The 24,245-nt window shown below is 49.7% G+C and overlaps 1 protein-coding gene and 2 long non-coding RNA genes across 6 annotated transcripts; 1 reads left to right on the top strand and 2 right to left on the bottom strand.

Moving 5' to 3' along the window:
* Positions 1-1,426: 1,426 nt before the first annotated feature.
* UCP1 (uncoupling protein 1) lies at positions 1,427-10,289 on the bottom strand. Of its 3 annotated transcripts, XM_077860942.1 has the most exons (7): positions 10,115-10,289; positions 9,087-9,291; positions 5,472-5,672; positions 5,270-5,371; positions 3,885-4,065; positions 2,531-2,576; positions 1,427-2,096 (listed from the first exon to the last, which is right to left on the bottom strand). In XM_077860942.1, exons 1-7 carry the CDS (start codon positions 10,238-10,240, stop codon positions 2,037-2,039), a joined length of 921 nt encoding a protein of 306 aa, XP_077717068.1. In that variant the 5' UTR covers positions 10,241-10,289; the 3' UTR covers positions 1,427-2,036. The 3 variants fall into 3 exon arrangements, with proteins under 3 accessions (XP_077717068.1, XP_077717066.1, XP_077717067.1); XM_077860940.1 differs by lacking the exon at positions 2,531-2,576 and having other exon boundaries at positions 10,115-10,287; XM_077860941.1 differs by lacking the exon at positions 2,531-2,576 and having other exon boundaries at positions 5,472-5,669; positions 10,115-10,287.
* LOC144291434 (uncharacterized) lies at positions 9,954-23,832 on the top strand. Its single transcript, XR_013358688.1, has 5 exons — positions 9,954-10,148; positions 20,279-20,398; positions 20,536-20,721; positions 23,205-23,291; positions 23,477-23,832. It is a non-coding gene; the product is annotated as an uncharacterized LOC144291434 (long non-coding RNA).
* Positions 12,402-18,492, bottom strand: LOC144291886 (uncharacterized). 2 transcript variants are annotated; one of them, XR_013359444.1, is made up of 3 exons: positions 18,356-18,492; positions 13,394-13,530; positions 12,402-13,137 (listed from the first exon to the last, which is right to left on the bottom strand). It is a non-coding gene; the product is annotated as an uncharacterized LOC144291886 (long non-coding RNA). The 2 variants fall into 2 exon arrangements; XR_013359443.1 differs by lacking the exon at positions 18,356-18,492 and having other exon boundaries at positions 13,394-13,818.
* Positions 23,833-24,245: the final 413 nt, after the last annotated feature.

The raw sequence follows: 24,245 nt of genomic DNA, 5'->3' as shown, positions 1-24,245 counted from the left end.
GAAAAAGGCAGCTCAGAGGAGCCTGACTACAGTTTGATCAAGGGGAAGCACCTTGTCACTATTGCCTGTTGCCTTACAGCCAAGAAACTATCTTTAATGTTTTCTTCCCTATTCTTGACAGAAGCGTGCTACTCTGAGGTTGTGGTTAGCTTTCGTTTGGATTCTCCCAGAATCAGACCTTGCAACAAGGACTTGTCATCCATCTGGAAGGTGATCCCAGGAAACACTGCTAAGGGAGTGGGGAACCGAGAGAGGGAAGTCATCCCATAGAGGGTTTTTGTGTTAAGTCTACTGGACTTTGAGTCCTTGGGTGAGGGTGAGGGGACTGAAGTATTCACAAACTCCCATCGGTTACTGGGTAAGGGCTGCTCCCGGGGTGTGTTATTTCCCTGTTCCTCTAGCACGCCACGCACAGGGACACAGATGGCTCGAAGGCGAGGAGAACACAGAGATGGCTCGGTGGCCAGGAGAACAGAGATGGCTCGGGGGCCAGGAGAACACACAGATGGCTCGGTGGCCAGGAGGACACACAGATGGCTCAGTGGCCAGGAGAACACACAGATGGCTCGGGGCCCAAGAGGACACACAGATGGCTCGGGGGCCAGGAGAACACACAGATGGCTCGGGGGCCAGGAGACACAGAGATGGCTCGGGGGCCAGGAGGAGGACACAGAGATTGCTTGGGGGCCAGGAGAACACACAGATGGCTCGGGGACCAGAAGAAGACCCTATGGACATGCCTACGGGACAACAGGAGGTCAGGCCCCCCGGCGCTAGAGGGGTGAGATCAAAGTGAGAGACGAGAGATGTTGCAGCCATCTGCTACAAGATGCTTCTACAGGTGAAAATAGGGGAAATAAGCACCAGGAAAACCTCATAATGTCAAGGAGTAAAAACACAGCAGTAGACACAGTGTGGGGCTGATTAACAGAGCTGCCTGACAACCCGGGGGCTCCCGGGCCCTTCTGACAGCCTTTGTTTTTGGCTTGTACTTCTTTTTTAGTCTCTTGTTTATTCTTTCCCTGTGTCTCCTTTCCCCAGTTTGTGGGCCCCGAGAAAAAAGATAACCACACGTGTTAATGATAAATTTAGCTTTGCTGGGAAGATGCCCTGAAGATTCGTTTTTATCTCACGAGAAATCTCAGACTGTTCTTCTATCTAACCAAAGGTGCCTTCTGACTCAAAAATTCTGTAATTCTGGGGTAGATATTACGATTCTAATAATGATATGCCCAAGTGTTTACAGCGTCTTGGAAGTTGCTATAAATGCCATAAAATATAGACTCCAAAAAATTAAAAATCTGTACCAATTACATGTAAAGTCAGTTTATGCTTATTGATTCTAAAGACCTTTCCACTTGCTATGGGGCGGTTTCGTCATCTAGGGGAACCGCACGTTTTACAATCAGATATAGATTCACAATGGTAAACGTTCAAAGATATTAGCAGTACTTTATTGAATATATTAATGGACAACTGGGTTAATAAGTTAAAAGGAAACAGCAGCATTTTCCTTGATAACTGTTCATCTTTAAGTATTTATCAACATAAAAGGCACCACTCCGTTTTCCAATTCTGTCAACCTGAGTTAGAGTTAAAATATGTAATATTTCTTCATATTCAATCGTAAGACTCCCCCCCCTCTCAAAACAGCCAATCAAATGCAGTCATCTGTTTGCACATTGCATGTGTCGGGGTGCACACTGAGCCTTTTGCTTTCTCCCTCCTAAAACACTGAGAATAAAAGGCACGAGAAACAAATACTGAGTTTTGTTTCAAAAGCCCAAAACTCTCTATCAGAATTCCTTTATCTTCTTAGGGAGAAGTAAAGGGAAGAGGTATTTTTGTTTTGTTTTGTTGGTTTTTTTGTTGGGTGTGTTTTTGTTTGTTTTTCTTTTTGTTTTGTTTTGGGTTTTTTTTGTTTTCAGTTGTGTGGTCTGCAGATTGTCACTGGTGTGGTACAGCCTTTTCCTGAAGATGATTATGTGGCACAGTCCACGGTCCGCCCTGACTTCATCAGTTCTCGCTTCAGCTGTTCAAAGCACACAAACATAATGACGTTCCAGGATCCGAGTCTCAAGAAGGAAGGTACAAATCTAGAAAAGTGCATGTCGTCATTGTCTGTTAGAATTCTTAAAGTTATTATTGCACCGACAGCTTATGTTTCCCGTTGCACCACTCTTCTCAAATAAAGGCACTTAGAACCTATTCTTATGCCTGTGATAATGTCTCATCTGGCTGTCTAATACTGCTTCAAAAACAAAATCCGGTGGCACCTGGGGGACTCAATGGTTGTCGGCTCAGGGCCTGACCCCGGGGTCCCCGGATCGAGTCCCACGTCAGGCTCCCTGCATGGAGCCTGCTTCTCCCTCTGCCTGTGTCTCTGCCTCTTTCTGTGTGTCTCTCATGAATAAATAAATAAAATCTTAAAAAAAAAACCCAGATGATCACATCTACCCAAATACATAAACAGCCTGCTTTTCCAACAAACCAAAGCACATGTCCCTTTTGAAGGGGCATTTCCCAATACCTTTTTTGAGGAGCGGGGGAATTTTCGCTTTCTTTTGCTCTGCTTTCTGAATGAGAGGTAGGAGACCATTGAAAGAAGAAGAGGAGAAAGTGGACCAAATGGTTAATGGTTAATAACTGAGATGCCCATTCTAAATTAATTTTATAATGTATTTCATTTGTGTTAATGTCTCATTAGTGCTGATTATGATGAATTGAGAACCTTGTATATAATATGTATGGTGCATTTATGCTTATTTTGTAAAGTTTGAGGCATTGCCTTACGATTTTAAAGGGTTATAGAGGTTGCTATGTTATCCTAGTGTAATCCTTATACAGTATATATGTAAATTAATTCATTCTGCATTTTCTTAGGAAGGTAGTATCCAATAAATGACTGCTTAATGGAAAATGTGGTCTACTACACAATACTACAATATTCATGAAAGAGAATAAATAAATAAAATCTTTAAAAAAAGTATACATGAATAAATAAAATCTTTAAAAAAAAGGATACATGCACCCCTATGTTTATAGCAGCATTATTTACAATAGTCAAAATATGGAAGCAGCGCAAGTGTCCACTGATTGATGAAGATACACACACACACATTCACACACACACACACACACAAGAATGTATTATTCAGCCATAAAAAAAAATGAAACCTTGCCAGTTGCAATGATGCAGATAGAGCTAGAGAGTATTATGCTAAATGAAGTAAGTCAAAGAAGACAAATACCATATGATTTGACTCATATGTGGAATTTAAGAAACAAACAAGCAAAGAATAATAAGAGAGAAACAGACAAATCAAGAAACAGACTTTTAACTACAGAGAAAAAACTGATGGTTACCAGAGGGGAGGGGAGTGGAGGGATGGGAGAAATGGGCGATGGGGATTAAGGAGGGCACTTGTGATGAGCACTGGGTGATATACGGAAGTGTGGAATCACTGTAGTGCACACCTGAAACTAATATAACACTAAAATCAACTAACTGGAATTAAAATAAAAACTTTAAAAAATTTTAATAGTGAAAAATCACATCTTGTTTTCTTGTAGCCCTCTATTATGCTTTCCCTTCCTTTTAGAGTTCCCTAGCCCTGAGAAGGCAAAGTGCTGTCCACATTCCCAATAGGTTGGGACCAAGCGAAAGGTCACTGAATTTAAGTGAGTCTCTGATCAAGGTTGAGAAAATTTTAATATTACAGTTTCTAATTTTCTGGCCCAGTGGAATTGGTGAATTGGAGACGGTTATGGCAAGAAAAAATAGACACTAAGTATACAGCACAGACTAAGGCTGGTCAACTACTCAGACAAGGCACACAGATACCCCAAAGATGGCATCATAGAGAGAGAAGACCATATCCTACCCTTTGAAAAAAGCCAATGGTCCTTCCTTGGTGAGCATTGTCATTGCACAGTTGGGCACACTTGTGTACTGTTCTGGTACAGAATTAACAAATCTGGTTTTTACCACATCCACCGGAGAGGAGAGAACGGTTGTGCAAAATCCAGCAACAAGAGCTGATAGGAAGTGGCAGGGTAGGTCGTCTAAAACGGATCAATGAAACAGGTTAGCATCAGACTTTTGGAAGAAGCTTCTAGCTTTTATTTATCTATTAGATCTTTGTAAACGTGATGATATCGGGAGACCAGTGTGGATGTCTTCTAAGCAAATAAAATATGGGGCACCCGGGTGGCTCAGCGGTTTGGTGCCTGCCTTCGGCTCAGGGCGTCATCCCGGGGTCCCGGGATCCAGTCCCACATCGCGCTCCCTGCAGGGAGCCTGCTTCTCCCTCTGCCTCTGTCTCTGCCTCTCTCTCTGTGTCTCTCATGGATAAATAAATAAAATCTTTAAAAATAAATAAATGAATGAATAAATTAATTAATTACAATAAGGAAGGTTCTACTTACTGTTACCAAAAAAGATGACAAACAGTACGTGGCACAGTGGATTATGTTGTTTTTTTTTAAATGAAGATGTTTATTTATTTATTTATTTTAAAGATTTATTTTTATTTATTTATGATAGAGAGAGAGAGAGAGAGGCAGAGACACAGGCAGAGGGAGAAGCAGGCTCCATGCCGGGAGCCTGACGCAGGACTCGATCCTGGGACTCCAGGATCACGCTCTGGGCCAAAGGCAGGCACGAAACCGCTGAGCCACCCAGGGATCCCCTGGATTATGTTTTAAGAAAATAATCTGTCAGTCTTCTCTGTGCCCTTTGGGAATGGCATAATGCCTGATACACAGGCATCACAAATACTTTTTTATGGAATTAAAGTCATTGTCCAAGGAGCATTTCAATGTCTCGAGAACCTGTTAGAATATCTCAGGGACCTAACCAATGGTACTACTTTTTGGATGAAAACACTGATGAGCTCCTTACACAACCAGCCCATTTGGATACAGTGTGGGATGAACTCATCCCCTGAGTCACGCTATATAAAGAATAACATGCTCATGAAAGTCACATATATTAGTATTAAATGAGAATTATGCTGATGTAAGAATTACAGTTAAACTTTTTGTCGCAAAAAAAAAATTTTTGTTGCAGCAAAACTCCTAACACTTAATGTTGTGGGTTTTTTTTTTTTTTCTTCAAAGATGTATCTAGCACTCAAAATCACTTAATCTTTTAATCTTTTAACTGTTACAATTCAGGGATTCAGTACAATGTGGCCAGAGAAGCTCCAAGATGAAATTGTAAACGTGCAGACCAACGGGTTTTCTATATATGATAATAGGACGTTACCTGCTAGTAGATGGTTTTTCACAAGGGCCTCCTTCATTAGGTCATACGTGACTAGCTCCGTACAATTGATGATGACATTTCTCATCAGGTTGGGAGTAGTCCCTAGAAAAAAAGAAAATGTTTAATAGCTCCATTATGTGATAAGGTGCTCACAGGATGTACGTGTTTTAATAATGATAAACTTCACCTTGAAGTCCGTTACCTTTCCAAAGGCCCGTCAGGCCCTCCGTGGTGGCTATGATTCTGTAGGCATTGTAAGTGCCGGTGTACCGAGGTTTGCGGCCATGCAGATGGCTCTGTGCTTGAAGTCTCACCTTCACGACCTCAGTGGGTTGCCCTATGAACACTGCTGCTCCTCCCGTCATTACACCAGCGGAGATCCTGCTTCCTAAACTAGCTGCTGCTACCCAGAGAGAAAAGATTTTTACCAAGCAAAAGTGAAAAAAATATATCTATAACAAGACCCAGGATACAATTCTACGCCTTTTTAATTTTGGTGGTTCTATTTTTGTATGTTTATATTTCTATTTCTCTAATGCTCGAGCATGTGATGATCATGTACTAGGTATGCACGAAATCACTTTAGGGCTAGAAACTTCAAAGTTGATTAGAATGCTTTAAACAGTAAAAACTTGCAAGGACAAAGAAAACACAATGCCTATTTAAACAGTGCTTAGTTCTTTCCTATGTTTAGCTCTTTTTTTCAGTATTTTCCAATTGGGACGAGGGACTCGTGTTCGTCAATGATGCTTAGCCTTCCTCTCATCGATGGTAATGTTAATTATCAGACTTAGGGGCTTTAGGAGAATCCCAAGTGGACAAACTGCCTTCGTATGGGATGTCAAGCGGTATGAGGCTGCAACAGGTTACAAAAGGAAGAAAAATTCAAAAAAAGAGTGAAGAAAGTGGTTTTCGATTTGAAAATTTGAAAAATGAGCTTAGGGTACTCAAGACAGATAATACTTAATAAACTATAAATAGTCTTGGAGCCTCCCTCCCCCATGCTCATTCCTATCATTAAAGTAGGGATCAAGAACATCTACTCATCAAGGACTTTCTCAGTCTGTCTGTTTCCTAATCTGTAAAATAGAGATAATATCTATCTCATAGAGTCATTGTGTGAGTTAATATCAATAAAGCACTTAACTTACTGTCCTGCATCTGGCAAGTACAGAAATCCTTTTCCTAACCTTTTCTCATCATGCTTGTCCAGGAGCTGAGCATACACCAGATCATCATCTTTTACTTGGCAAGGTCATGCTGACCACGCCCTTCACTCTGGGCCCACATTTATGATCTTACTCCGATGCACTCCTCCTGGCCCCAGTCCCCTTCTCATTTCCCCCATCCAGCCCCTTGAGAGAGAGGCCATGCTTCCTGTCTTCACCTCTGATGCCCATTTCCTCCTCCATCCTCCACAATCCAGCTTCATCTCGGCTATCGCCCCTTGGATGTTCTTGCGGAGGAGACCCCTGGGCTCCTACTGTCAGGCACTTCAGTCACATTTCAGTCCTTTCCACCCTGGGTCTCTCTGCTCTGTTGGGACCATCTCTGGATGGTTCCTCCTGTAGCTCTCTGCAGTCGGCCCAGACATTTCCCCCAAGCTCATGTGTTGCCTGGACATTACTTGTTGACACATGTTCAAGTGAATTTCTTACCTTCCCCCCAAGCCGGTGTCCATATTCCCTCCCCCCACGACTGGTACCTTTAGAACCTCAGAGGCCATCTTCCCTTTCAGCCTCTCCCTTACACCTGCCAGTTGCCTAGCAAGTTCAGTCAGGTGCCCTTCCTACATCTGATTTCTCTTCTCCTCCTCTACTGCCATTGCCCTAGCCTACCCTGATCGTTTTGCACTTTCTAACTTACCTCCCTCTTGCCCTTTTTCTACGTATCCTCTAGATACTGCTGCCAAAGCAATCTTTCAAATATATGAAATGGTTCGTGCCACTTTCCTGCTTAACATTTTTCAATGACTTCCCATCACTGTAAGGACAAAATCTACACTTCTAAGCATTGTCTGCAAAGGACCTTGTGCTCTGGCTCCTTCCTGCCTGAAAGACCCGGAGTCTTTGTACGTGACCTTCACTCTGCTTGGAAGTGCTTCCCTCACTAGTCCACCTTATTACGCCTCCTGGTCCTTCAAGGTTCAAGTCAGACACCAACTGCCCCCAAGACTAGATAAAACAGTCTTCTTTCATGTCCCAACATCCTGTAATTCTAACAGAGCATGAGTCATAGTCCATGGTGATCTATTAACCCATTCGCAGCCCATAGCTCTTGCCAGGACAGACACCCCCGATCTATGCGTCTAACAGAGTCTCTGGCACATGGCAGCTCAAAAAAGCTGATGAAATGCACGGAATAGGCATAACGTAGAATATTGCCAAAATATGTCCTATTGATTTAGTACCTAAAGTGCCCGCTCAACAACTGGTTAGAACAATCAGTTGTGAGGAAAACGACCAGAATGGGCAGCTGTACATCCTTTGGGAGTCTTCTCATGCTATATCTACAAATAGGACAATTTGATCGGTATTGAGCGGTATTGATCTCAAAACACCTAGACTTTACTTTGAAACTATTTGTGTAGAGTAAAAACTCAAGGTAATGTTTGTATAACTAATACTTATAACTTGCCCCATGAAGTCATGTTATCCTAAAGCTACTTAAAAAAATAATAATAAGGGCAGACTGCCACAGACAGCACCTCATTTGGATGTGTCTGGAGCCTGGAAGGTTGGCTCCCTACATTCTCCTACAAATGGGCCTCAGGAGCTTGTCCGCAGCTTCTAACAGGGGGTGCAGCTACTCGTATACCCTCGGCCAGAGAATGGTCCTCCTCTCTCGGGGAAGGCCGCCGCCCCTGACAGAGCGTGCAGCTTTGGGATGGACACACACGGAGCGGTGCGGGAGGAAGGGGACGCCCATCTAGGCGGCCACATCAGTCAGAGCAACCCTGGCAACCAATGGGGTGACCCATGTCGCAGCCAGATCACCTTCACATCCACCCTAAGGTCACTTCAAGCAGAAATGATGGAATATGCCCAGGTAGTCACTTAACATACTCGTTTTGTCATCGCCTGTCTTCTCTCTGGATTGTCTGCTCTTTGCTGGGTGGGTGGTCTTGATGTTACTTGACTTTTCTCGTTTCCCTACCTGCCTCTGGGGCTAACACTTCGTATCTCACAAAGTGACTGAACGATGCACGGAAGCGCACGCACACTGCGGGGCCCAGGCCACGGCTCTGGTTAGGAGACCGAGGTTAGCTGCCAGACTGCCTGGGTTTGAGCTGGTGCTCTGCCCCTTTCCAACTGTGTGACCTTGGGCAAGTCCTAAAAAATTAAAAAAAAAAAAAAAGCTGTGCCTCAGTTTCCCCATTTGTTAAAAGATACAGATAATGGTATCTTTCCAGGGGTGATGGATCTGAAGCTCTTAGAATAGCGTCCAGGACATAGGAGGCCCACTAAACGGACAGGAATTCTGGGTACACCGCGCACCCAAGAACTACTAGCTTTCTTTTCTTGGATTTGTGACACGCTCTGTGGATGCTCCTGGGAGACTGTGCTGCTCGGGGAGCTCGGGGTCAAACACAGTTTTGCAGCCCCCCCACCCCCGTCTTCTCCAGGTGTCCAAACTGGGCCTCAAACTTTCCACGACTCCCCGGGCGATCGCTGCACGTACAGATCTGCCCCCAGAAGTGGATTTCGCGCGCTTCCTTCCCACGTGGGAGCAGTGGGTGCCGAGCTGGGGTGGGCAGCCCTCTGGCCAGTGCGCTCTGAAGGCCACGGCCCGGCCTGCGCCCCAAGGCCCCGCTCACCTCCCTGGCCCGGGCTGAGCCACTCCCGGACGCTGTCGTACAGGCCGATCCGGAGGGACGCGAAGCCCACCTGCCTCTGGAGGCCCGCGGGCAGCCCGCTGTACAGCTTCTGCAGCCCCTCGGTTCTTGCCAGGGTGGCCACCGTGCCCAGGACGCCGCGGTACCTGGGGGCCCTGGGGGGCTGGCCCTGGCCTTCCCCTTGGATCTGGAGAGGAGAGGCGCGGGTCAGAGGCCTGGGGACCGCGCCAAGGGCGCGGGGGGGGGGGGGTGTGCAGGCCGGGTGCTGCCCCCAGGAAGCCCCAGGCCAGGGCTTCTGCCCCCTGGGCTCCTCCTTCCAGGCCCGGCCGGGCCACGTCTCCTCCAGGTGCCCCTGCACCCGTGGGGCCCTGCTGCCGCCTCTGGGCCTCCAGGCCCCCAGGCGGCGGGGCCAGGCCGCCCCCCAGGCCACGGGAGGACCCTGCGCCCGCCAGAGAAGCCCTGTGGACGCCGTCCGTGGGCGCCCTGCTCCGCTTGCACTAGTGGCGGTGGGCGCCGGCCTCCCGGCTCATCCCCCCGCTCCGAGGCACCGGCTCCCCACGCGTGTCCCGGAGGCACCAGCTTCCCCCCCCCCGCCGCGTCCCGGAGGCTCCCCCCCCCCGTGTCCCGGAGGTTCCCCCCACGCGTCCCAGAGGCTCCCCACGCGTGTCCCGGCGGCTCCCACGGGTGTCCCGGAGGCTTCCTCCTGGGTGTCCCAGAGGCTCCCATGGGTGTCCCGGAGCCCCCCCGCGTGTCCCGGAGCCCCCTCCGCGTCCCGGAGCCCCCCCGCGTGTCCCGGAGGCTCCCCCCCGCGTGTCCCGGAGCCCCCTCCGCGTCCCGGAGCCCCCCCGCGTGTCCCGGAGCCCCCAGGCGTGTCCCGGAGCCTCCCACGCGTGTCCTGGAGGCTCCCCCCCGCGGGTCCCGGAGCCCCCCGCGTCCAGGCGCTGCGGGCCCTACCCTGGGGCGCCCCCGCCGAGCGCGGAGCCAAGCCCGGGCCGCCGTGGCCGCGCTACCTGCAGCCGCACTTTGGCGGTGTCGAGCGGGAAGGTGAGCAGGTCCGCCAGGCAGGCCGCCCCCGCCGCCGCGGCGATCCGGACGCTCAGGGTCGGGGGCGCGTCGGAGCCCGGGGCCCGCAGCATCTCCGCCCGCCGCGCGACGCCCGAGCACCCGAGCACCCGAGCACCCGAGCACCCGGACGGGACCGCGCTGCGGCCGCGCTTAAGAGGCGGCGGCTCGGGGGCGGCCCCGCGGGAGGGGCCCTGGGGGCGCTGGAGGGGGAGGGGAGGCAGCCGGGGGGGGGGCCCTGGGGGGGCTGGAGGGGGAGGGGAGGCAGCCGGGGGGGGGGGCCCTGGCCGGGGTGGGGGTGGGGGTCGCCCTGGCGCGGGGCCGTCCCCCCGCACCCCGCGGCGCCGGGAGCTGCTCCCCGCGGACCTGCCCTGGCCGCGCGCCCCGGGCCGCACCGGGAGCCCCCGCCCCCGACCGCGGCGACCTTGGCCGGGTGCAAGGTCCCTCCCGGTGCGGCCCGTCCCGTCGGGTCCCGCCCGCCCTCTGGTGTCCGGGGCTGACGGCGGCGGCGGGAGGCCCGGGCGGAGCCCCAGCGCCCAGAGCAGGAGGAGCTGCCGCCGGTGCACAGGGTGGTGGAGGCGGAGGCCGGTGACCAAGCCTGGCTTCCAGGGGCGGCCTGGGGCGGCCGTGCTGACCCCCCCCCCCGCGCCGTCGTCACTCCCCTGCCTGCCTCCTCCTCCGGAGAAGGTGGGCTCGGGACACCCAGGTGTGAAATCTGCGCCGCCTTGAGGGGGGGGGGGGATGAATGCCGCCTGCTGTGGGAGGGGGGCCTCGTTTCCCCTTTGGGTTCAAGATCAGGGAGCAGGGGATACAAAACTGTTTGACAATAGTCCCCGAAGGCCCGGGGAGAACGGGGAGGTGTCTGTGCAACCCCGCAAGAGGCCACCGGCGGGCGCCCAGGCCACAAGGGCCACAGACCAAGGGCCCTGGGTAAGCAGGAGAAGGAGGGGACAGCAGGTTCCCTCCCCTGCAAACACCTGCTGAATTAAGGAGCACTTGAGCCGGGAGTGGCCCCACACGAAGGCAGAGATTGGGGACAGTGGGGCGAGTGTATGGGGGTGCACTCCGTGGGCCTGCCCGGGAAACTGGGTGCCGGGAAAGGACAGAGACGGGGTAACAAGTTGGTGAAGGATGCAACTCGGAGCCAAATGAGGCCACTGGACAGGCTGAGCCTGAAGGTCCCACCAGGATGTGGGTTCAGTCTGTTACCACTGCACACATGCACAGTCCACCCCCTCCCAGGGCTGTAAATGTGACCCAGACGTGTCGCGGTTAAAGGATGGACAGCACAACCTTGGTGGACACGGAGCGTTCTCAGGGACAGCACGAAGTCTGAGAACCAGGGTAGTAGGCTCAGGGGGCAGAGGTGACTCCGCGGCCCCAAGGCCAGATCAGCTTTCAGAGCCTGAAATTCTTTGAGGAAAAGGGGATCGTAAGTGGGAGCCACCACTCCCCAGTAGCTGGTAGGGGACCAGCTACCCTTTCAGATGGGACGAAAGAGGGTAGCGGGAACCAGGGGGCCAGGACGTAGGGGACCCAGGCCATGGTCTGCAAGGAACGGCCTGGTCAGAGGTGAACCCAGGGGCATGTGCTGTCCCCGAGCAGCAGCAATGGACACTGCCTTAAGGAAGCGTGGGGTCTTGACTCACACGAAGCTTAGAGGAAATGGCGAGAGAGGGCAGGGAAAGGGGAAAGCCTGTAGGGTCTGGCTCCAGCGCTCTCCGTCCTCCCAGGGAGCACGCTGTGTGGGGGCGTTAGATTGCACCAATGACTAAGCAGAGATTGAGAACGTCCGGCATAGTGTGACCCAACTTTGAAGATGGGGACACCTGTGGTCCCCAAGCACAACCCGGCCCTAATCGGACTCGGTGGCCGTGCTCCATCCGTGCTGGTGTCCATCGCGACAGCCTTGTCCCCTCCCCCTGCACCTGGGCAGCCTTGAGCAGGCGTTGGCCAGCAGAGCAAGGCCACACAACGCTCTGTGGCTTCCCGGGCCACACCGCAACTGTCCTTCCCGGTCCGGTCTTGGTCACTCGGGCCTCATGGGCCACCAGGTAGGTGCAGCCCCTCCGAGGCTGCAGACCCGAGAGGCCCCACGGAAGGCGCCAGACCCGATTCTGCAGACAAGCCCCCCTGCCCTCTCTGGCCGCGTGGGTCGCTCGGAAGAGTCGTGCAGCCAGAAGCACTGCCCGCACTTCTGACCCACGAAACAGCGAGATTCAAGGCAACGGCGGCTGCTTTAAGTGGGAACAGCTCCTGCACTTTTTTTTGAGAACTCTGGGGTGCATGCATGCTCTGCACCCTTTCTTCCAAGACCAGCTCCCTGAGGAAGAGTTGGGGGCAGCGAGTGGGTACAGACTTTCTAGATGGGGGCCGCACACTTCGGATTTGGACTGTGACAGCAGGTTCCTGGAGGAGGCGCCAGGTGAGCTGAAGTCCTTTTGCTTCTCCGAGGCGCACGTTTCCATGTTTCCAAGGCGGGACGTGAACAGCTGGAGCAGTGGGTGAAACGAAAGCCACTAGAAGGGAAGAATGGACGAGGAAAGGATCCATTAGAAACAGGAAAGATTGGGGCGCCCGGGGGCTCGGGGGTTGGGCGTCTGCCTTGGCTCAGGCCGTGACCCCGGGGTCCGGGGATTGAGTCCCGCGTCGGGCTCCCTGCAGGGAGCCTGCTTCTCCCTCTGCCTGTGTCTTGGCCTCTCTCTCTCTCTCTCTGTGGCTCTCATGGATAAATAAAATCTTAAAAAAAATAAAAAAGAAATAGGAGAGACTCCCATAGGTGAGAACAGGTAGAGAGAGGGGGCCCGTGGCGGGATGAAGAGGCTGACTTATCTGAGACCACAAGGAAGGATGACAGCCGAGCCCCTTGGGGTATCAGCAGACGTGGCCAGGGAGTGACCCCTGCAAGACACAGCGTCGGGTTAGTTCGACGGCAACTGGGTACCCGAGACGTCCAGGCGTGAGGCCAATCCTGAGGGTCAAAGAAGCAGCAGACGTGAACAGCCTCCCGTGCGGAGACCCCCTCCCCCCAGAGGAGGGTCACGGGAGCTCAAGATGCTGAAAGCGGTTCTGGATTCCAAGAAGCCGACGACCTCAGCCCTTCTGAGAGGCCCGAGGAAGTAGGAGAAAGGTTGTGCCAGGTTGGCGGGAGCAGTAGGGTAGAGGGTGGCGGCCCCAGAGGGTCGACCGCTCTTCGGGCCCAGGGAATAGGAGCAGGGGTAACAGACCTTCCATGACGTAGGTAAGGAGTGGCCACAGGTCCGCCTGCACTAAAGTCCTGTTTCCTCTTTGAAAATGTAGCGTGACATTTACAGCTGTACTTGCCCAAACCGTGGTCAGGGGTCACTGAACCAAATGTCTCCATCTTAAAGGAAAAAGGATAATGTCGTGCATTTGAATAGTGTCCTACCCTTTCCCCTAATGCTCTCCTTCATCCCCAGCAGGAAATACCGCCCCGTGTAGTTGTGTAGGTGACCCTGCAAATGACAGAGAAGACCATTTATAGAAGGAGAAAGACGAATGTTAAAAATAGAGGGCGTATGTTCAATACCATTAATAAAGTAATGTGCGGTTTTCACCTAATTAATACCTCGTCTCCACCAAAATTATAACATTTACATACACATTTTAATATTATAAACTTAATTTACAAATATACATAAATAATGACTTTTATTTTTTTATTTTGAATTTTTAAAAGATTTTATTTATTTATTCATGAGAGACACAGAGTGAGGTGCAGAGACACAGGCAGAGGGAGAAGCAGGCTCCCTGCAGGGAGCCCGATGTAGGACTCGAACCCGGGACTCAGGGGTCACGCCCTGGGCTGAAGGCAGATGCTCAACCGCTGAGCCACCTGGGTGCCCTAATGACAGTTTTAATGGCAGCCTGAGCTGTGCTCGCTTTGCACGGAGTCTGCCGGGTGACGTGCAAGGGGCCGGTGGCGGAGGGTGCCCGATGTCCTCCACGGCCCAGTGCCTGGGGTGCTGGCCCGGGGAGCGACATGAGGTCAAATACCTGGGGCGCATGCACCGGGTAGCGGGTGCAAATCCAACCGTGTGAGTGGCATCCCCAGCACTTCGCTCTCCTGCACCCGACCCCTGGGATCCCGAACGGGATGGATTTTAAAGGGTCTGAATTGCACAGATCAGAAAGTACAGCTTCCCCCGCGTCAGTGCTCGTGCCCCCTGGATCAGCTCCTGCTGGCTCTCCGGGCAGCGGCCCTCGGCCAGAGTCCACGTGTGGCCCCCCTCTTGGCGTCCAGCCCCCTCAGGGGCCTCCTGGGTGGCTCCCTGTCCGCTAGCTCTCCTGGTCAGCATCACCTGGTGCGCCAGGAGGAGGTTGGCAATGGGGCATCTAGTCATTGGGTGGAGCCGCTCCACCTCTGCCTGTCTCACCATTCTACTTGTTCACGCAACGCATGCGATGCTACATGCACTTATTGAGCACCCACTGCATGCACCGTGCATGTGCCTGAGGGGACGGACACATTGGCACATGATCACCATATCATACGCCCAGTGCAGTGTTAGAGGTGCACCCACGTGCTTGGAGAGTAGAAGAGGGCATCTGACCCCCACTGCGGGCATCTGGGAGGCTTCCCGAAGAGGCTGCAGACGGGCTCCAAGTCTTGAAGAGTGAGTGGAAATTACCCAGGCAGGACGCGTAGACAGCAAGGTCAGGCCAGGCAGATGAGACAGCACAGCAACGCACGGAGGCAAGGAACAGCATCGTAGGGTCGGATAAATACAAGCTTATTGGTCTTTCTGGACCATTAAAAGGCAAGCTGGGGCAAAGCAAGGGACGGCCCGAGCCCGGGGAGGCAGGGCACACCTGGAGCTTTTGATCCCCTCACCTCCCAATTAACGGGGAGGTTTTAAACATGCAAGTGACAAAGTTAGTTTTATGTTTCAGACAGATTTATGTGGCTTTGGGGTGAAAGCCTTGAGGACTGTGAGGAAGACTCTGCTCCACGCCCCTCCCCTACCTCCTGGGGGTTTGCTGCTGATTGCTGGACGTAGAAGCACCATCCTGATCTCCGCCTTCACCTTTACGTGATGTTCTGCTTGCGTGTGTGTGTGTGTGTGTGTGTGTGTGTGTGTGGGTCTGCGTCCAAATTTCCCCTTGTTATAAGGATACCACCCCCGCTGGATAAGGCTCCCCCCAAGGACCTCATCTATTTTTTCATCTAATAAAAATTGTACATATTTAAGGCATACGACATGATAATTCATATATGGGCACACCTCAGAGATGCTTCGGGTTGGGTCTGGAGCACTGCAATAAAGCGAATGTCCCAATGAAGCCAGTCAAATTAATTTCTTTAATTTTCCAGTGCGTATATAAAAGTTAACATTCACACTGTAGTCTATGAAGTCTGTGATAGTATTAGGTCTAAAATATTCATGTGCACGCCTTAATTTAAAAATAACTTATTTATTTATTTATCTATCTATCTATCTACTTATTTTAAAAGATTTTATTTATTTATTCATGAGAGACACAGAGAGAGAGAGAGGCAGAGACGCAGGCCGAGGGAGAAGCAGGCTCCATGCAGGGAGCCCCATGCGGGACTCGATCCCAGGTCTCCAGGATCACACCCTGGGCATAAGGCAGGCACTAAACCACTCAGCCGCCCAGGGATCCCCAGTTTTAAAATATTTTATTGCTAAAACATGTTAAGCATCTGAGCGCTCAGCAAGCTGTAGTCAGTGATCACCGATCACCATCACAAATACAATAATAATCAAAAAGTTTGAAATATTGCAAGAATTACCAGAAACGTGATGCAGAGACGCAAAGTGAGCAAATGCCACTGGGAAACTGGTGACGCGGAGTTGCCACAAACCTTCAATTTGTAAAAAATGCAGTATCTGTGAAGCAGTAAAAGACAGCCCAGTGACACGGGCTATGCCTGTACATATACAGAGTGAAATACTACACCCGAGCTAATACCATATACATCTCTTCACATAGTTCCCATTTTTTTCTTGTCGTGGGGAGAGCACCTGACATCTACTATTGGCAAATTTCCAGTATTTATTTATTTATTTATTTATTTATTTATTTATTTATTTAATTTATTTATTCATGAGAAACAGAGAGAGAGAGAGAGTCAGAGACCCAGGCAGAGGGAGGAACAGGCTCCATGCAAGGAGTCTGACATGGGACTCAATCCTGGGACCCCAGGATCACGCCCTGGGCTGAGGCGGCACTAAACTGCTGAGCTACCCAGGCTGCCCAAATTTCCAGTATTTAATACAATATCATCAGCTGTGTCACACTGGATGTCTAGTTTGTTCCTCCTGCAGAACTACGGCTTTGTACCCTTTGACTAACATGTCCCCATTTCCCCCACCTCCTTGCCCCTGGTGACCACTGTTCTAACCTCAGCTCCTGCCCATTTGACTTTTTATATGTCCTCCTCTAAGGGAGCTCCTGCAGTTTTTCCTTTCCGGGTGTGGCTTATCCCACGGAGGATCACGTCCTCCAGGTTCATCTCTGTTGCTTAATGACCCCACCTTCATTTAACTAATTACATCTGCAGCAGCCCTATTCCCAAATAAAGTCATACTCTGAGGTGCTGGGAGTTGCATCTTTAACATCGGAGTTCGGTGGGGAGAGGGACAAAATTCAACCAGTAGCAGGTGCCAGTGACAAGCTGCAGAGACCTCGTTTGGCAAATCTGAGTCTTAGAAGTCACCCTTGGGTTAAAGAGGGATAAATAAAAAAAAAAATAAATAAATAAATAAAGAGGGATAAATAGAAAAACAAAGAGGACACGTGATGGCAAAGAAAGCTTCTCTCTTCAGGAGCCAGAAGAAAGTGTAAGACAAATATTGTAGCCTATTTAAAAAGATGTAGAGAAGACATGAATTTGGGAGAAAAAAAGTAAAAAGGAGGAGAAAGCCCAAAGAGAAATCATGCTGAGATGCTGATTGAAAGGATAAGAGGCAGACAAGTGGAGAAGAAAAGGGACCCACAGGAGATAAGAAAGGAAGGCAGAGAAATCAAAATTTCAATAGTCAGATGGAAATCTGATCTGGTGGAAGGAATACACAGTTTCCATGGGGCTACTTAATTGTTCCAAATATTATTTTAGGGATTTTTTTTCTTCCCTGTATTTTCCCCTTGGCCTTCATCCCATTCAAGTAGGTTGCTGACTTTACACTTCATGCTCTAGGAGGCAGATCTAAGGTAGGATGGAATGGACAGGTTGCCCTGAAAATTTCTCCCCAGCTTTTGTCTTCAAGAACCCAAGTCCCAGAAAGGGAGAGGGTGTTTGTTAGAGGCAGAATGGCCTCCAAGAACTGTGGGACCAGAGTGGACTGGTCTCCCTCCTTCATACCTACTCCCCACCAAACCCCAGGAGAGAAAAGCAGCTCCAGAGCAGTGCGCCCTGCTGCAGGTGTGGGGGACGAAGGCCACAGAGACGGGCTGCTTGTCTTCTCCCACCCTTGACCCTGTAAGATCCACAGCATGACCCCAGGCTGCAGAAGGCCCCGAATAATCCAGAATAAATCTCCCAGCCCTTCAGGAAGGAACGGGAATCAGAAATGAAGTTGCATCCGTGAATCCGCCAATGACTTACGGGCACTCCCTGACAGCATGTAATCAGTGATTAGAGAACAAACCAAGGGCAAACTGAACCTCAAATTTCTACATAGCTTCCTGAACGTAGAGAACATTGGGCAGGAAAATAAAGGTGATTAGAGATACAATAAACAGAACAAGAGAATATGATTTAATTATAAGATATGCAAGGCTTGGAAATATCCAGATACTCTGGTAAGAATTACTTGAACAGGTAGGCCAGCTCCTGGAGAGATGGACCAAAATGAAGAGCCCAAGAGGGAAGGCAGAGGAGGCTCCCTGCAGCCTGGGCCTCCCTGGGCGGGCGCAGCAGCAGCAGCAGCAGCAGCAGCAGCAGCAGCAGCCATGGGAGGGCTCCGGGCGGTGTGGCCTTCCTGGCCCCCTGCCTGCTCTGGCATCCCGCCCCCTATGCTGCAGGACCTGGGGGTGGGGGTGAGGTGCTTGTTCCCTGCCTGCACTACCTGTGGGCAGGTAAGTGAGCCATCCCTGGGCTCAGCTCCCGCGATGCGCGGTGCCCAGTGCAGAGGTCCTGGGCCTCGTGAGGGACCCCCCAGCCAACTCCGCTCAAGGAGGAGCCCACAGATTTGGCGCCTTACCTGTCCACAGCTCTCAAACGCAGCAACCTCGACCTGTACAGAGACAAGTAAGAGAATCAGCGGAAGAAGAACATAAATCGAGTCATCGTGGACCAAGAAATACCGCACTGGGGGGAGAGAAACCCCTGCCGGAGAAGTCGGGACATGAAAAATAAAGCCATATAGTGCTAGAGACATAGATTTCAGCAGGACTTCCAAAGCTCAACAAGTGGGATGTGCCTGCTTCTGGAGCACCAGCCATCCAGCACTGGAGCCATCCAACAAACCATCCCTTCGATGATAGCTGCCTGGTGTTCTTGAGGTTACATTTGGGAAACAGAATGAAAACTTTCTGATAGGAATGTGAAAAAATGCCCACGCGTTAGGGAGCATTTTGCATTTCAGTAGCGTTCATCAACCTTTCACTTTGGGTGGCTTATCCATCACATCCTGTTTCAAGATTTTGTATCTTTATGCTTGAGTTATTAAATGACTGCCTGCTTGGATTACTACCTTTACTTGTGGCTTTTTTTTTTATTAGCAAATTGTTTGGTTTGTTGTGCAGATTTATCCCCAAACCGCCAGCCATCCATATATTCATCATACAGACTTTATTTTCTTACAGTAAAATAATTTTACTTTAATTATTTAATGAAATAATTCACTGTGCAATTCCCTATATTTCTTTTAGAAGATCTGGTTACCTATCAGAGCCTAAATTCATACAAGCTCTACTTTCATCCATCTCTTTTCTATCGTGGGATGATTTTCATTAACATGGCTTCCGTAATCTCCCCGGGCAGAGGTTGTTACTCTGGTACACAGGACGAAGATAGTTTCCCACATGGATGAGCCTAGCCATAGTTTTATTTCAGATATGATCCTATATTGTAATCCACCCTCGTTTATTACCTGTTTCTTGGAAACTGGGTGTTCTATTTACTGTTTGAGATAATAATATTTTTTTTCTAGTAATATGGACTTTATCTTGAGATGAGCATTGATTGTGTTTTATATTAATTATATATTTGTATATATAAATATTTTAAGATATTTTATATATTGTATATATATTTATATATATTATTTTATATTAATTATGTAATCAATTTTCTCATTTTCACAGTTTACTAGTGTAGGTTTCATAAGGTAAATTAACCAGGCATTATACGTGGACATATATATAAATTATGCAAGTATAATATATAATATATATATCCATTTACCAGCTCTAAATGTAGTTTGTCTTATTTAAAGTCCATAATCTTGAATAAATGGGAAACCATATAAAAAATGATCATTAATAGGTTGCAACAGTTTGCTGTTATCTAAATAGGTGGAGGACAAGCGTAAATATTTTGCATTCAAAAGACAGAAAACATTGTAAAATATCCAGAAAAGGATAATTCAAACCATATAAAAGTGCTTACTTAGACGAATTAGTTGACATTCATAGTACAGGGGTAATTGGGGGTGCATAATCAAGGTTTAAGAAGGAAGTCTGGGCCACCTGGGAGGCTCTGTCAGTTAAGTGTCCGACTCTTGGACTCTTGATTCAGCGCAGGTCATGACCTCAGGGTTGTGAGATGGAGCCAGCGTCAGGCTTAAGATTCTCTCTCCCTCACCCGTCTGTCCCTCTCTCCTTCTTCTCTTAAAAAAAAATTACAGTATGTGTTTCAAATGAACTCATTTCTGTAGATAAATAACTTGACTGGGACTAGTAGGCGCTAACTAATAACTGGCGGTGACTATTTCAGAGATTCTTGGCTCTGATCCTCTTCAGTGGATTGGATTCTCTTGGTTTCTAAGTTGTTTTAGGATCCAGATCTGTTGCTCATAGACTTTGTCATATATGCTCTTAATTTTAATCGACTGAAAGATTTAGTTCTTTAAGCTGCAACCAAAATTTTCAACTAATATAAATCATACTTTTTCATAATTTAGGAGCTGCCGGCCTGGAAAGGAATACTTAGAGCTGCTATTCTGTAGAAATTTACTAACTATACAGTGTCCTATTAACACGGCTTATAATGAAAAGAAAGAGAAAACCCTAGGCTCAGGAAGGTAAGAGGAATCCTTCTTTTCTAGCACATTTTCTTAAACTCCAAATGTCTGAGTTCCACTTGTCCTTCCTCAGAAGAATTCTCTGCCCTGTAAATTATATGTTCTGTTTTACAAGAGTTAAATATTGTGATTTTTAGAATTTAAGCTTGCCTTCTCTGGTGAAAACTCATGAAAAAAAAAATCAAGCGATGCATTTGCCACCTGAAGCATCGTCACTGACCACGAGTAGAGTGGCTCAGAGGAGGTGAAAATGTGTGGGAGAAGACACTTGGGATATTTACCTCTTCTGGGCCTGCAGATACGCCTTACCTTTCACCTGGAAGGTACTACTGGGATGGGAATTTAGGATAACGCCTTCCCTGGCCTGCCCTGTCCCTCTCCTGGCTGAGGCCCCACTGGATCTTGGTCATTGTCTAGGGCTGGATCCTAAAACTACATAAATAAATATGATGCCTTGGAGTCACCTGCTGTTTTTATTCCCTTGTGTGATTTGAAAATGTATCTGGCCCATCCATCTTTTTAAACATTTATGGTTAGACTATAAATTCAATTAGTACAGGACTTTGTCATTTCTATTTCATATTTCCTTCAGCATAGCGTTTTATCTAAGCAGGGCTCAATGTGCATTTCATTTATTAAACACTTTTCTTTTTTTCTTTTTTTATTTTTCTTTTATTTTTTTTAAACAAATACATTTCAACATTTGTACATTTCAAGAACTATCCTGGGCCCTGTGCAGCAGCATACTAGAGATAATGGACAAATAAAGGCTATGATGATATGATAATACCACAGGGGACAAGAAGTGCTGTGAAGAAAAATGAGCCAGAATAAGAGGACACAGAATTGGGGACTGCTGTTTATGATACAGGGTGTGATCGGCTCAGGGCATGATCCCGGGTCCGGGATCGAGGTCTGCATGGGGCTCAAGAGAGGCATTATTAATAAGGTAGCATTTGAACAGACCAGAATGAAAATTACTATATGAGAGAAGTGTGTTCTATGCAGAGGGGGCAAGAAGTGCAAAGGCCCTGTGGTATGAATTTGATGACGTGTTCAAGCAATAGCAAAGAGAGATCAATGTGCCTGGAGCAGAGGGGACAAGGTGGATGTTGGAGACAGTTACTAATGAGTTAGAGCAGCTGTCAGGACTGGATCCTTTGGGCCATGATGACAACTCTGGAATTATTAGTGCGATGGGAAGCCACTGAACATTTGAGAATACAAGTGATGTAGTTTACATTTTATCTTGTTTTTTAAAGATTGTATTTATTTATTCATGGGAGACACAGAGAGAGAGGCAGAGACACAGGCAGAGGGAGAAGCAGGCTCCGCGCAGGGAGCCCGACGTGGGACTCGATCCCAGGACCCCAGAGTCACGCCCTGAGCTGAAGATAGATGCCCAACCGCTGAGCCCCCCAAGTGTCCCGTAGCTTACATTTTATTATTTTATTTTATTTTAGTTTATTTTAGTTTAGTTTAGTTTAGTTTAGTTTATAGTTTATAGTTTATAGTTTGTTTGTTTATTTATTTATTTATTTATTTATTTATTTATTTATTTATTTAGTAGCTTAACATTTTAAAAAGAATAACTGTATGGGAACAATAATTATAGCACAAAGACCAGTCAGGAAGCTTTTGCAAAATGCAGGTAAGTTGTGATCGTGGCCTGGACTAGGGTAGCAGGGGCAGGGGTGGTGAGACTCGGGCACGTCTGATAGGACTCTGTGATGTATTTGATGTGGCGCGTGGGCGTGAGAGAGGACTCAGTAATGAACCCAAGAGATTATGGCCTGAGCTGTTGGAAGAATGGGGGTCACGTGGAAGGAGCATATCTGAGGGATGAGTGATGAACTCAGCTTCGGGCTTGTCGAGTTTCATCGATTAGGGATCCGAGTTATTTCAATCAAGCAGCTGCGTAGGTGGTTCTGGGCTCAGGGTGAGTCATCAGCATGGAGATGGTATTGAAAACACAGGACTTAGGGGCACCAGGGGGCCTCAGCTGGTAAGTGGCTGCCTTCGGCCCGGGTCATGATCCTAAGGTCCTGGGATGGAGCCTCACTGCCCCTGCTCATGCTCCCTCTCTGGGACCACGTGGAGTGGGTGCACACGGGGAAGAGAAGAGGACCCAAACCCGAGTCCTGGGGCACATCGGCATTTGGGCATCTGGAGGAGAGGACCCAGCCAAGGGGACTGAGCAGGAGAGGCCAGCGAGGCAGGAGAGCACAGTGGCTCCGTTGCCGACTGCAGGAAATGTTTCAAGGAGTTTGAAATGGTTGTGCATAAAGGCCTGAGTTAGTCCCTGTGATTTGGGGGTGACCACAGGTATACACCTGACCCAAGGAAAGTGGTTGGGAGAAGGAACAACAGGTACCCGGGTCTGTGACCGAGCTCCCTGGGTGCCTTGCATCCCTGCAGGTGGCCTGCCTGTGAGGGCCCCTCTCCTGGGGCGTAGGGGGACCCAGGGGGGCCTGAAGGGTGCAGAGTGAAGGGCCCTCTGAGCGGCCAGCCCCGCGTCCGCCCCCAGGCCATGCCTAAGGGGCATGGCCAGCGTCCCTGCAGGGCCGTGACCTCCACCAGCGAGGCCCCGGTTGCAGCCGGAGGGTCTGAGCCAGAAGGGCCCGACTCCGAAGCTTGGCCTCACTTAGTCGCCTACTACACGGGACGGGCAACACGCCTTACCTTTGCCTTTTGTCACGTGGGACTGATAAACACCCACCTCGCCAGGTGGTTGCAAGGTCAGGAATGACTTGCATGTCAGGCTACGGCCTACACTGCGCGGAGGCCCTAACTATTGTCGCCACAGGTGGAGGCGGGCAAGCGGCTGCTGGCGAAGACCCTCCTGTGCAACTACGCAGGGAAGGAAGGACAGTGAGGCTGCGTAGACAGCCAGGTGGGAGCAGGTGGCGGGCCTGAGCCATGCAGACAGCTGGGAGGGGTGGGCCGCGGGCCTGGGTCACGGAGGGGGCTGAGGGAGTGGGCGGCAGGCCTGGGCCAGGCAGACAGGAGGGAGCAGGCCGCGGGCCTGGGCCGCGGAGGGGGCTGCGAGAGCACCGTGCAACCTGCCTGTCTTCCCAGGACCCTGCAGAAGGCTCCCCTCCAGGGCTGTGACCGCCTCTGGCCGCGGGGAGCCACCACTGGCCCGACCGAGAGCAGGAGGCCCCCAAGGACCCCGCGGCCCCCGCAGCTGTCCGCCTGTCCCCGAATATCATCGGGGAGGATGGCGAGCGGGAGGCCGTGATACCCATGCTACCAATGGTGCAGCAACAGGGTCGAGGTTTGAAGATCCTTCTGGAGGGGCACCTGGCTGGCTCAGTTGGTTGGGTGTCCGATTCTGGATGCAGCTCCAGATGTGATCTTGGTGTCCTGGAATCAGGCCAGCATCAGGGTGGGGTGGGGTGCAGGGTCTGCTTGGGGGTCTCTCCCCCTGCCCACTTGAATACTAAATAAATAAATAAATAAATAAATAAATAAATAAATAAAATCTAAAAAAAAAAATCCTTTTGGGATGTCTACTCGAGCTTCCTGGTTTTCGTGTCCCTGCTCCGTGAGCATGCCTGATGTTCTGCTCAGCTTCTTAACCTCTTGGTCCTGGGCTTCTTAGCAGTGAGCAGCACACAACATAGACTTTACTTGTCTTTGCTAATATTGTCTCCAGAATTTGGGGTCCTCATGTCCTTGCTGCTGTGTCATGCCTGCACCCCCATTTTGTCTCTCCAGCCTCAGGAGACTACTGAGTGCTTTATTCAGCACCTTTCCTCTTTGCCACCTCATTTTGCTTGGCCTCTCGGCCTCTTGATCCTCCACTGATAAGTGACGGACAGATTCCTTAAGGGGGAAAACGGAG

This window comes from Canis aureus, chromosome 20 (assembly GCF_053574225.1).
Source record: "Canis aureus isolate CA01 chromosome 20, VMU_Caureus_v.1.0, whole genome shotgun sequence".
Taxonomy (NCBI): domain Eukaryota; kingdom Metazoa; phylum Chordata; class Mammalia; order Carnivora; family Canidae; genus Canis; species Canis aureus.
This window is presented reverse-complemented; position numbering and strand designations above follow the sequence as displayed.